Source organism: Pterocles gutturalis, unplaced genomic scaffold (genome assembly GCF_000699245.1).
Source record: "Pterocles gutturalis isolate BGI_N339 unplaced genomic scaffold, ASM69924v1 scaffold37382, whole genome shotgun sequence".
In the NCBI taxonomy this organism is placed as follows: domain Eukaryota; kingdom Metazoa; phylum Chordata; class Aves; order Pterocliformes; family Pteroclidae; genus Pterocles; species Pterocles gutturalis.
This window is the reverse complement of record NW_010114063.1, coordinates 45,909-60,079: the sequence shown is the minus strand read 5'-3', so window position 1 is coordinate 60,079 and position 14,171 is coordinate 45,909. Positions and strand designations below refer to the sequence as shown.

The 14,171-nt window shown below is 37.5% G+C and overlaps 1 protein-coding gene across 1 annotated transcript in view; it reads left to right on the top strand.

Moving 5' to 3' along the window:
• Positions 1 to 1,217: 1,217 nt before the first annotated feature.
• The window catches only part of IQCK (IQ motif containing K), a gene marked incomplete at its 5' end in the record, with an annotated part of 31,466 nt that continues 18,512 nt past the window's right edge, over positions 1,218 to 14,171 (top strand). Inside the window, 5 exons of the mRNA XM_010074727.1 lie at positions 1,218 to 1,273; positions 2,915 to 3,050; positions 4,883 to 4,980; positions 10,802 to 10,854; positions 10,975 to 11,052. Coding sequence (XP_010073029.1) covers positions 1,218 to 1,273; positions 2,915 to 3,050; positions 4,883 to 4,980; positions 10,802 to 10,854; positions 10,975 to 11,052 — 421 coding nt within the window. The remainder of the gene's footprint in view (positions 1,274 to 2,914; positions 3,051 to 4,882; positions 4,981 to 10,801; positions 10,855 to 10,974; positions 11,053 to 14,171) is intronic.

Below are 14,171 nucleotides of genomic sequence, written 5' to 3'. Positions count from 1 at the left end.
TGAGGGGGCTGCGGGGCCGCGGGGGGAGGAGGGCCGCGCGCGCATCCCTCGCCGTCTCCTCAGGCGGGAATGGCGCCCTCAGAGCCGCTGAGAGAGGGCACGAGGGAGTTTCTGCTCATAGGCGACGCATCAGTCTTTATTGTCATAATCTCCTGACAGAAACATGGCAGTGAGCGCGTTTCTGCTGCAGTAGGGCCAGAGGTGGCTGGCTCATTAGTCGTGTCCTGGCCTGGGGTGCCCCAGGCAGTGGCCTGTCCCCAGCCAGCGCGGCTCTGGGGGCTGTGGCGGGAAGGGGGCTGGGTGGGGGGGACTGTGGCGGTAAGGGAGCTGGATGGGAAAGCAGAGAGGTGACAACGTTCCTGCTCTTAAGCAAGTTTAATTAACACAAAACTTCCATTGGAGTCCGATTCTAACAGCAAAAATGGTGAACCTGCGAGACATAGCACTGTGGTGCTCAGGAGGGGTTCTCCTCACTTAGTGCTTTATAATGCCTTAAAGTAGGTATTCTGTGTTAAACTGGCCATTTTTAATGTAGGAATAAAGTTTCTTATTCTAATATGACTCAGCTGAGGCATCTCTACTAGACAAGGCAGTAGCGATGCCAGTACACCTCCTGGTTAGGATGGTGGAATGGTAAAGCTGCTGGGTTTGGCTGCGAGAATCCTCTTTTCTTACAGATTGTGTAATCTGAATTTTTTTTTCACATCAGGCCCATTGTCCTTCTCTTCTCCTTTATTGTTCTTATCCTGATTCACTTGATAATCTCTATGGGTCATGTACTGCTTTTCCCTTTTTTTTTTTTTTTTTTTGAAAGTGGAGACAGTAATACTTAGCAATGTCTTAGGGATTTATTTGCTTATAGAGGAATTCAAGTTGGAAAGCACCATTATATACTAGAAAACCAATAGTTAATTCCATGCAAGCATCTGCATTTTACTTACATTAAAGTATTTTAAATTACTATTTTGGTTGAAAACCTTTTTGCCAATAAAGAGTTCTTTTACCACTGAGACCCTTAAACTTTTTACTTAAGAGGCTCTAAAATTCTAATTTGTTTTAAAATGTTAGATTTAATGTTAAACAAATATATGTTGTGTACTAATTTTTATTGTTTCAAACCAGAATAAGTACCTTTAGAAAGTAATGTTTGTTTATGAGAAAAATGAATACGTTTTTAAAGTCTTATGGATAAATGCTGTACTTCTTTTTACTTTTAGAGTATGAAGCAGAACAGCCTCAGTTTCCAGATGTTCATGAATCAAAATGTGGATCTGTGAGTATAGTTGAAGTAAAAAATCTGCATAGGGCTGGTTTTAAAAGATTTTAAATAACTAAATAGGAAAATTAGGTACCCGCAGAGTAGACTCATTCATAAAATGAAAATAAAACTATATTTTGCAAATAACTTAGTGAATCAACCAATGTAATATTCCAAATCATTGCTTTTATTTAGAGCAACTTGGGTAGTGCTATCCTAAAATTAGATTACCAGCTGTGTTTGGATTGTACGTCTTGCTTTTTTCTGTGACTGTCTGCTTCATAGGCAGGACTCTGAAGTATGCAAGGATCTGCTTTGGGTTATGTTGCAAGCAGACCAAGCAGGATGGGAGCTAGTGCAGCAAAGGAGTTATGCCCCAAATATCACATATGTGATAGGTCACTTTGGTGTGGCCATTGAAATTAGTGGAATTAAGCCTGATCAAAGTTGTTTGAAGTCTAGTTTTGACCAAATAAATTAAGTCTAGGAAGATCTATTTGGCAAGCATAAAAACTTAAGACAAAACACTTGAAATCTTTGTCCCCAGCAGTTCTAGAAGCAGCAAAATTAACTCTCTGGGCATCACATACAGAGTTAACTTTCATTTAAATTAGGCATTTTTGTAGATGTTTTATCTTATTATTCTGTCTTTAGGTTACTTCGTTATTTTAAAACTATTTTAAGATGTAGTTTAAATTGTGTGGCAGTTGGTCTGCTTAGATCTACTCTATTTCCCTAAATGAAACTGGCTTCATTTTAGGGTATTATTTGAATAGTGAACTCTGCTTGGGGCATTAGTCTGGGCATAATATATTGAGATACTTGAGCATCAAATGAAATAATGTACCTTTTTATGTTGATGCACTTCTTTTAATTTCCAAAAGGATCATCTTGCATATGTTAAAAAGGATTCTATCCATGGTCATTGACATGCAGTATATATAAGGGTAGTGGCCTGATCCCACCACGTGCTTTTTAGTAGCTCATAAATCCAACTGAATTTTAAAGTAAAACTGTTCAGATGACATAGTTTTCATAGCACGTTTTCATAGGAAACTGTAATGGTGGTGCATCCTTGGGGATAAGAGGATATTATTCTATAACACGTGTAGCTCAGGGTCTGTTAGGAGTATTCTGCTGGCTCACTGTAACAGTTCCTGCATTCCTAAAAAATATATGTAAAATTGTAGACTATCTTTTTTCATAGTATCCATTGTTTCTCTGTGTGGAAACTTAAGATTTGGATTTGCATCTGCTCTGAATTTGTGTTTATGGTTTGTCTAAAAGGTGAGTGTCAGGACTTCTGAACAATACAGAAACAAATACATAAGCTTCAGAAAATGTTGCCAATTTTCAAAGAATTACTATTTCTAACAATGGCCAAAATATCTTTTAAATTGTGATATCCCACCATATTCTCTTAAAAGCAGTCACATACCTTCTGTTAGGTTTGGATGTTTTTATTGTGCTGGAAACTGATGAATTTTTTAAAGTGTAATTCTTTATTTTAAATTACTCTGGAAACACTGAAATTATTTAATATTGGAATTAGAAATTATAATTCCATATTTTTTATCTGACCTTATGATTTTTCCTGTTCAATTGGCTTATGAATTTTTTGGGGGTATTTATATAGGTTACATTTATCTTTAACAGGTGTCTTTGGAAGCAGGAATATTGGAGCCATTATATATGGAAAAATTTTATTCAGCTGCAGCTGATACTGTTGTCCAAGAGTCACTTCTCACACCTGAGGCAGCCCCCTTTCCAGAACGACCTGATCCAAAAACATGTGAGTAGGAGTATATGATCTTGAAACCTGCTGTGATGATTTTTCTTGCATTTGGCAAGGGTTTGTCATTTGTTGAATGTATAGTGTCAACATCTTTTCTTGAGTGGAATGTGCATGATTAGTCCCCTGGTCTGTAAGCAGGGGGTCAGCTTGGCCACTTGGTCAATGGAAGAATGCTCAAATGGTGCCTTACCAATCAGTAGCATTGTCTAGCTGTTAAGGTAGTTCTGTTCTCTTCTGAATGAGTGACTTTTTATTTAGCCACTTAAATCAGAGAAAGGCAAGCATTTCTTCCTCTAATTTAATAATGCAAAACCAGGATCAACAGACTAAATAGACAATTGAGTTTGAAAACTGCTTTCAAATATTGTCTTTGCATGTCTGATTACAAGTTAGAATGGAAACAGCCCTAAAGTTTTGTTCTTCCATTTTAATCATTTCTATACTTTATAAAATTTACCAAGTAGCAATGTATTTTTATTATGCACTTTAGCCCTCCTTTTTGTCTTTTCTTCTCTTCCATTCTTGCTCGTTAAGAATTCCTGTTGCTAGTCAGAAGCAGTGTTACCCTTGGCTTTTGTATATATGGTGTCCTTCCAATTATGAACATTTTCTGGCAGAATATGAACCAATTAAAGGTATAAAGCACAGAATAAATTGTTTCAGCTGCATTGCCAGAAGAGAACACTTCTATGACTTAATCTTTACTGACCACACCAAATCATGAATACTGGCAGGCCATCTGGCTTTAAATCAAAGACAGCACTTCAGCCAATAAACCTTGCCTGCTTGTCTAGGATCCTAACAGGTTTTGTTCTGTTCACCTTTCTGAGGGGAGTTCTCTTGTGGCATCATACAGGGTCAGGCTCTCTGTTCCTTCTGGCCCAGTGAACTTGAGTTCCTCCATGTGCAGTGTCTTCATCAGATGGGCTAGAAGGCTCCTCCACTTCACCCGTCTTAAGTTGATGGTGAAACATCCCATTAGGGAAGATGGAGATGTGTGAAGAGGCTGAGAAGGAAAGAGAGCTTGAGTCTCTTGGTTGAGCAAGCATGTCACCTTTCGGCAAAACCTAGAGCACGGGCAGTAGCACTGCTGGTTTTTGGTGATGCTGACTGCAGCTGCTTTCTTCTGCGCGGAACTCAGTGATGCCAGTGTGTGTGAGCACATGGGTAGGTAGCCCTCATGTAAGGGCAGTGCAGTCAAACGTAAGAGAGAAATGCCAACCCAGACAACCCTCTCAAGATGGAAAAATTGGATGTATGGAGTCATGTTCAAATTTCTGAAGGTTCTGGCCAGTAGGAAGTAATTACGAGAAAGATATCACGGCACCACTGAAATACAACAAATACAACCTTTGTTTTTTCCTCTCTCTAGAAATTCAGTTTTATGACCAACTCTGTTACTGCAGATTGTAAAGGACATGAGTATAGATACCAAAAGTGGCCCAGCTGTAACAGCACTGAGTTTAGTGCAGGCTAATTTACTTTTCTTTCTGTCAGAGTAAATTAGTCCACATCACTTTTCATTTCTGTGGCTAAACTGCTTCTGCTGTCTGAGTTTACTCATTTAAAACTAAGTCTGACATCTCTGAGGCACACTAGTTTGCAGTGGTGATGCACCTTTAGTTTGACATTTACTCAAATTTATGTTGTCTCGGATGAAGAGAAGTGAAGGCAGATCTGTGGCTGTATGTGAACTGAATGAATCTGTTTAGTTCAAGCTGTAATGGTATTAATAAAATGACTGATACTTAGTTTATGATATCTAATGTTTGTCTTTTTGTGAAATCTAAGTGTTTACCTGTAAGTGAAGGCCGTATTGTTTTGCTCAGGTTCTGCTCGAGACTACTTAGAGTATTACATATTTCCAGTGCTCTTACCCGGAATGGCCGAACTACTGCATCAAGCAAAGAAGGAGAAGTGTTTTGAGGTTAGTTTTTAGTTTTCAGTTTAAGTCATTGTCAGGAAGTTACAACCTTTTATTTCACAGGCTGTATTTCTTTATTTGGTCTTTTGTGAGAAAACCAACCACAATAATATGAAATAACATATCAGTAGTTGTTTTGGGTCTGGTCTTGAATGTTGTTTTCTTCAGTAACTCAGAACAGATTCCGTACTACACATGCTTGATCATTATGACACTCTCTAACTCACAATAAAACTTCCTGAAATATCCAGTTGCATCTAGCCTAGATGAGCTTATAAAAATCGTACATTTTAAAAAACATTATTTGCTGCATATATTTTTATAAATTTGTTTTCAGTGTATGTGTGTGTAAATGCATCTAAAAAGACATTCCTCATTGTATATAGGAAATGCTTAAGAAAGGACTACAACGAGTGCAGAATAAAGCTCATTGTATCACCACAGCCTAACTCACAGACCCCCAGCAGTAGATCAGGTACTGGGAGTTGCAGGGTCTTCCGTAATTTCTGCTATTTTCTCCAACCATGGAAGTAATTTTTTTCCTATTTCTTTCCTGCTTTCTGCCTGTCATCCATACTTTCCAATGTAAAACTTCTCTGTTTTTATGCCTGCAGCTGAACCTCCTCTTACTTGCAGCTTCATAATATAAACGACAGTTAATATAAATGGCAATTAAAATATGTCATGGTGCACATCTGAGGAATACTGTTTGTTCTTTTGTAGCTGTAGATTAAAATGTTATGGATTAAAATGAGAGCAAAGTGAGGAAGACTTTGTGTTACCACTGGGTTATTAATCATCTTAGGTCCTGATGTGCCACCTCTCCAACTCCTAACATTGACTTCCTGTTGTCAGCACATGTATACATGATAACAGACATTGTGGAAAAGTTTGTGAAAATTACATGTGTGCTATTTGCCACTGACCTGTAGATGCCTGGCACAGCCAAAAATACCCAAAGTTTATCATGCTTGAATGGACACCCCCAACTTGCATTTCAAATCCAAATCTGTACATTTAGTAACAGTAAGTTATTTCGTTTTTGCTCAGTCTTCACAAGATTTGTGTGTGTCTATAAAATCATTGATTTATGGCTGTGTGTATATGTATTTATCATCTGTGATTAATACAGGTGAAATAGGAAAATGGTTCATTGAAATGTCGTTATGGCATGGCATCTCTGTACATCATTCCTACTATCACATTTACATTACCTAACCAAGAACAGATTGCACATATATATATTATTCATCACACTTTTAATGAAATTTGTATTGATTCGTTTTGTTTTAAAAAGAAGCACATATCCTTTAACAGGAAAAAGGCATGTCTTATGGATGGCTTAAAATACAGTCCTTGATAGATGTTGCATATTTCTGAAGGCAATAAAACAGTACTTAATATAAAAATATCGGAATTCTTAGAAATATTTCAATTTCAAACTCAGGACAAATCTAAGGTTACTTTGTCTATTTTTAATCTGAGAATTTTTGCAGAGGTTCAGTGGTATATAAATTAGAAAGTGTCTGTTCTGAAAATGGATTTTATATGATCTGTGTGTTGCTTTATAGTAAACTAATAAAACCAGTTATTTTCTAAGGTATAGAATCTTCATAAAAATGGGAACATCTTATTAAAAAGGCACTAAGTGATTTTTGATTTATAGAGAGAGGTCCTGCTATTGGGGAAGGAAGTTTGGGAAAGCAGGCATATGTTAGATTATTATTTTCCACTGTGACATCATTTCTTCTTCCTTTTTAACAATAACTAGTAAAACAATAGCACTTTATGCTTACCATATAACTGAATATTTGTATTCTTTTTCATTGTTGTCCAGGTGCTTGTACTTGGACATTCTGTTTCCTTATCTGACTTAAATATGTAATTTCTGATTATACTTTTGTTTCATAAGAAATGTGTTGTTCCATATGGATTTGAAGAAAAAAATATGCCATAATTTGCATTAAAATGGTTAGTGCAATAATTGGAACTGATTTTTATGATCAAAACCAGAGCCCTTAGAAACCCGGAGAAAGGATCCTGTGATAAACACACCAGGAGATAGCTTCAAAAAATAGGAGGAGAACAAAGAGTAGAAAGATTCATGGAATTCGTGAAAGAACAGGAAAGGAACATAATTTTTTGTGATTAAGCTAACTTAAATCATGAAGGATGAGAACAGAATACTGGGTTTGAATTTTGGCTAGACATGAGTCATTAAAGACTGTAAAGGGCAGCTCCAATAGAATAAACCAGAGGAAGATAAATGGAAGAACTGGAAGAAAGGGAGGAACAATTGAACTGACTGCAGTTGACATTGAATGAGCCTGGGAGAAGAGAGAGGGAATTGCAAGGGAGAGTGAAGAGTGGGGTTTTGAGAAGAGGGACTACAGGTTTTCATGTTCTGAAGGGGGCTGAAGACAAATGAGAAATGAAAATTTAGGTAGGAGAGTTGCTTAGCAATTGAAATTGGGGTAAGGGAGATCAGATCAGAGGAATTAAAGGAAGAGATCAGAGAAGACACATCCATGTCTGGAAAGGAAGAATTGTAGAATCAGATGGGAAAGTCAGGAAAGGGAGACAGTTATGCTGAAAGTAGTAAGGTCTTACGGTAAGGTCTTATTTGGAGTGTGATATAGAAGCATAACAATTTAAACATTTCATTTAAAATAGGCTTTCTTGCATTATATAGTGGGTATAAAAAAATCTGAAAAGTGAAAGCCTAGAAAAACCACCAGCTGCTAGATATATTTGCAGACTTCAAACTGACATAAATATGAGAACAGTCTGCAGAAGCTTCGTTTGTAAATTAGAGATGAAAGAAACCTATTAGGTTGCTCAGTGTATTCCCTTGCTGTTTTTTTTTCCCCTACCATAAGTTCTCTTGTGCTTTATCCTATGTCTCCAGGGGAAAGACCATTTTCTTAAATCTTTTCTCTTGTGACAACTGACTAATGCATTCATTTTTCAGTATTAAAACTGAACAATGTTTAAATGTTTTTATTAGCATAACTCTGCTTTTTTTTCTGGTTAGCAATCACAGAAAGAGGATACTGTATCAGACTCTGTAATGGAATATATTATATTTTAAAGTATCAGGGAAAGTGGATTGAAGAAGGTTTCCTAATAACTTTGCCATCTTCTGATCACCAATATTTTTTCATGCTTATTACCAAGGACATCATATTTAGACTGAAAAATTGAAAATTAATTCTGAGTATAAATAGTTTATAAACACATCTGCAGGCTAACAATGCACATTGTGCAGATATTTCCTGTGTTTATCCTGATTCATGCAGCATAGGAGGAATGTGTCAAAGGCAGGTCAATTTATGTCATTTTTTCCTTTCTATAAATGTTGACTGCTGTGCAACTCTTGATTTAATTCACTACCAAAGTGAACTGTTTCCTAGCAAAAAAATAACAAAATAAAAGAATATTCAGCTTGATCAAATTCCTCTCTGATAAGTTCACTGGATCTACAAGGGTAAAGCAAGATGAATTGGATTCCTTTGGTGATGACTGTTTTGACAACACTGTTCTGATCGTTTTTCTCCTGTTGCAAAGGAAAAGCAGTTTACTTAGATTAAATTACAACTGCTAGATTAAATTGAATTTTGTTGTCAAACTATAGAACTTATTCTCTGAAACAATTCACTAAGTAATGGGACCCCATTTCATATTGTGATTGAGAATAGCTATACAAAGACTATCAGACTCTGCTATTTGTTTTCAGATTCTGTTCAAGTCAGAATTTGTCCATTTAACTTCTAAAATGAGCAGTAGAAAGCTCTTCAGTGAAGGTGTTGGTCTCTTAAAGCTTAGGTGTTTAGTGTCTCAAAACAGTATCTGCTATTAGAATGACAAGTGTGAAAATTCCTTAAGTAGATGTGTTTCTTCACAGCCTAGCACTCTAATGGAGCGTTACATGCACCCCAAAGCTTTTTTTGTCATGAAACAGACCATAAAGGCACATGGAGTTCAGGACTGATAATGGTTTTGCAATATTCTCTTTTTCTGTTCTTTTGCCTTTTTTTTTTTTTTCCAAAGAAGTTCTCTTTCTTTTCTGTGGGAGTCAGACTGTTTGTCTACCAAGGATAAGATTCACTTAGAAAAGTAACAGCTTTCTTGGGTATTGTATATGAATATCGTGCAGTCTAGCTCTAAACTTCACGTTTGTCATCCCTTAGCTACATGATTACCCAGGATCCACTGCTGGGCAGTCAGCTCCTAACATAGTGTTCTTCTTCCACTTCTCCTATGGCTGAAGTAAGACACTGACCCGCAGATTATGCCCTGTGCTAATACCCCAAACAGAAAGAATTATGCCATATAGAGGAGGTTTTTCTTACTGCCTCTCTGTTCACATCCCCCAGTCCTTTTTGCATCATACTCTCGTAGCACAAGGAGAAAAATGGATGATGAGGATAATACATAGAATAAAGTCATCCATCATGCATTAAATTTCTGATTACATATTCAGTGTATTTTTCTTAGCAAGTGGCAGTAGTATGTTCATTTCTTACATTTTAATCAAGAGTCTAGCCTCTTTCGTGACATTTAGCAGTTTCACAAATGTGTTTGACCACTGTGAATTGTTTTCCTTAAAAGTAATAATTGCAGTTGAATCTCCCATTTGACAGGGTAAGTATTACATTCTGGATGGGAGGTGGGCTGCTTCTTCGCTAAATGGCTGCTATTTTCATAAAGCACTCAGTGCCTCTGTTCTGCAGGGCCTTACTGTCTTTTAGTGTTCACTCTCTGTCTGTGTGCATCCATAACATATCTTGTGTAAGAGGGGTTCAGAAGATGCTAGTCAAGCTCTTCTGTTATTCTGACCAGAAGTCTATGTTATATTCTCCACATCATGCTTACTCCTTTGTGTTAAGCAGAATAAGCACCTGTACTCGTGTATACATTCAATCTGTAAAGATGGAATGCGGAGAGGAAATCTCTAGGAAAAGGAAGGAGGAAGGCCCTACTCAATTCTCTATTGATTAAAATTCCTGCTTTGAATTTTGAACTCAAAACGTATTTTACAGCATGCAATTCTGCCCAGCTAAACAAGTCCAGGCTGCCTGAGTCACTAAGGATAACCCGCTGCACAGCATTTTGCAGAATTCTCTTCAGTGGTGAAGAACTCTTAGTACTGGGAGCAAAGGGCACAAATGTTTTGCTGCGAAGCTCCAGGTTTTGAACTTTTTATCTGATTCTCTGTAATGTCCATGGTGTCCGGGGCTGTGGATATACATATACCTTGTTTCTGCCTTCCTTTCTGGACTACCAAATGGACGATTTTGTCTGAGCAGCCATACAATACTCTGCTGTGTGTGTTTCTTAAGTATTCACAATGCCTTCAAAGTGGTTCCACGCAGGAGGAAGCAATACTCCATGAATGTTCCTGCTGTGCCTTGAAAGCAATGAAGTATTTTAAGTATGATAAAGAACTTTGAACAAAATGGCAAGTAATTTACAACATATTTTCATATATGAGTTCTGTTAATTTCTTTGCAATGAGATTGACACTTCGAAAAAACAGCATTCTGAGATATTTGTTATAGCTCTACTGCAGCAAATATCCAGATAACATATGTAGAATTTTCTTACTCATTTTTTGACTTGACTTGAAAGCATTCCACAAAATTTCTAAAATTTTGGCTGAGCCACTGACTGTTGGCAGTAGCAGTATTAAAGCAGACAGAGTAATGTACTGTATGTTTTATTTAATAAAACCAGTCAATTTAGCTTCTGTTCCTTTCCAGTATTAAAAACATGTGACCAATCCAAAGATAATAAATAATTTGAAACTATTTTCTATCTTTAGAGGAAAAGGACCAAATTTATTGCCTGTGATTTCCTAACTGAGTGGTTATACAAGTAAGTTAATCATGGCTTTTATACTATTAATTATGCTCAGTGATTCAAAGGCATTAATTGGCAAATAGAATAGCTACAACTTAAATTAATATGAGTTGTTTTTTTTTTTTTTGTTATCAGCAAGAACCCAAAGAGGAAAGATGAGTCATTCACAGAATTCTTTTCCATTCCTTTTGTTAACGAGTGGCTAAAGGACCAGTAAGTTATTGCAGTACTCAGAGTAACCTTTTCTCTTTTTATTCTTTTTACCCTGCTGTTACAAAAAAGTAATAGAGCTTTGATGCATTACAAGTGTGCCCTCTAAATACCCTTTACTGCATGCAACAAAGAACTATGTGATGCTTTCTAACTTGGTAGTGTATTGGTTTCAAGGTATTTTGTACCAGAATTGTTCACAGAGAAATTAGTTTAGAATTCTTAAAGCATTTTAGTTGTAGAGTGCAGGGCATTTGAATAGTCTGGTAGTGTTATGTATATTCTTGTACTAAGGAGCCAAGCCATGTTTTCAATGCTGTTTCCTACTATGGAAATCTTTGAGGATATACAGTCTAGAAATTCTTCCTCTAACTGTAAGCAGCTGTTTTAAAAATACCTGTAATAATCCTCAGCATCAGGATGATTTCTGCAGGCATTTATAATAGAATCACAGAATGGTTTGGGTTTGAAGGGACCTTAAAGATCATCCAGTTCCAACCCCCCCTGCCATGGGCAGTGACACCTCCCACTAGCCCAGGTTGCTCAAAGCCTCAACCAGCCTGGCCTTGAACCCCTCCAGGGATGGGGCATCCACAGCTTCTCTGGGCAACCTGGGCCACTGCCTCACCACCCTCACAGTAAAAAATTTATTCCTAATGTCTAACCTAAATCTCCCCTCTTTTATCTTAAAACCATTACTCCTCATCCTGTCACTACCCATCCTGATCAAGAGTCCCTCCCCATCTCTCCTGTAGCTCCCTTTCAGCACTGGAAGGCCACAATAAGATCTCTCCAGAACTTTCTCTTCTCCAGGCTGAACAACCCCAACTCTCTCAGCTTGTCCTTGTATGGGAGGTGCTCCATCCCTCTGACCATCTTCATGGCCCTCCTCTGGACCTGCTCCAACAGGTTCATGTCTTTCTTATTTTGGGGACTCCAGAGCTGAACGCAGTACTCCAGGTGGTACTCCAGTGGAAGAAAGGGGGAGAATCACTTCCCTCCACCTGCTGGTCACGCTTCTTTTGATGCAGCCCAGGATACAGTTGACTTTCTGGGCTGCTAGTGATGGCTCATGTTGACCTTCTCATCAGCCACACCCCCAAGTCCTTCTCTTCAGGGCTGCTCTCAATCCGTTCTCCGCCCAGCCTGTATTTGTGCTTGGGATTGCTTTGACCCACGTGCAGGACCTTGCACTTGCCCTTGATGAACTTCATGAGGTTTGCACAGGCCCACCTCTCAAACCTGTCAAGGTCCCTCAGGATGGCATCCCTCCCCTCCAGCGTGTCAACCTCAGCACACAGTGTGGTTATTTTGATCAGGGACCTCCTCCAAGTTAGAAATCTCTCTGTGAAAATGTGAGAGGCGGGTTTGTATAGCTATTTAAAATACAATTTCTCCAGTCTGGTTCACCTGGGAGCCTGACAAACCTTAGTATTGGCACAAACGAAGGATTAAAATGAAGGGCTCAGGGCAAGGTGAAGAGACCAAATGACCAGGTAAGATATAGAGTTGGTGGCAGGAACTGCTTAAATCAGCTTTGCCAACGAGAGAAATACACTGTGGAATTACAGCCTGAATGACTCATAGCTTCTGTTAGTACTTGTGCTGCTAAATAACGTAGTGACAGCTTCACAAAGACACTGAAGTGTCAAAGTCCTACTTAAACTGATACACAATATTAAATCTTCTAAACAAGTAGGCCTTAAAAAATAATAATTATTAAAATTATTACTAAAACCCAACTTTTTATGAACTTATCTTAAAATTACAGATTTCTTAACAAATACTGCTTATGAAGTAAGCATTATTAGAGCAAAGTGAAAGAAAGATTGCAATACTTAGTGAGAGTAAAAATGAGAGAATTTATTATTATGTCCTTCTGGATATGTCATAAACAGTTTATTATTATATCCTTCCAGATATCACATTTAAAATGTAATTAATTCAATGTTTTTTATTGTAATTTCCATTTTTATTTGTAATGGAGTTTTCATTTTTTAACTGGATTTATGAATATGTAAGAGACAATATGCTAAAAAATGCTGGTCAGATTTTGATTTGAAACATCCTTATTCCAACTGTTTCGATAAAGAAGTAAAAAGTGTTGCTGCAAATTTAAGGGATAAACTCTTGTACCTTTTTCAGTTACTTATCTAACTTTGGAAAGCATTCTGAAAGGCCTGCTAGATAGGAATACATTTCTATACTGTGTTAAAATAAGGTTTGTCAGTGCAAAGCGGTCTTCATGCTTAAAAAACAAAACAAAACAACCCCATAGGGATAAATTTTTTGTTCTGTCAGAGATCCAGCTTTTTTTAATACATTGCATACCGAGTATGACTTTTTTGGCTCTCCTCCAGTGCCTCCAGTTTTTTCTTTGAAGCTCATTTTTTTTTAAAGAATAGTCAAAGCCACAGTCGTATGAATCTCACTCTGTGTATGATGTGTTTCTAAATGAGATCTTGCAGCCTACTTTTCCTTTATAAGGAGACCCAAATGCTGCATCAGTTTCCAGAACTTTAAATGCAAACATTGTACCTTCAAAAGCTGGTTACTGTAGGTGAAGGAGCTTGTAAAATTTGAATTTGTTTCCAGCTGTAGTATTTATAGTAATTGCTATGACATCAGTAAATAAAAGCCTCACTGTAGTTACCTTGTCTTCCACTGGGTTCTGTATCTTACCAGTAGCACTGACAAAATATTATATTCCTTGTGAATCCTTGGCTCCCGAAGCAGATTTCAAAAACAATAGAAGGAGCAGCCTCAACACTGACTTCTAATCAACATTTAATGTCCAGGAGAACACAAAACATTACTGTTGTTTTAAAGGACAGCTGTACCTTTCAGAGGACAGGAAACAAGTTTTAACAAGACACTAGCAAAAGTTTTTGGAAACTTGCTGAGGTACGTACTGATGTCCCTATTCCTACATTCAAGGCTGCTGATACAGCCAAGTAAAGTAAATAGAATTAGAGCCTTGAATGGTTTGTACTCCTATAAATATGCTAATGAGCAGCACAGTTGCCTTTTGTCAGCATTTTCCAATGGTGTTTCTGGCTGAATAGCAGTGAAACTCAACTGCAAGAACTGGTCTCTATGTACTGAGTTAGGGACAGGGAAAG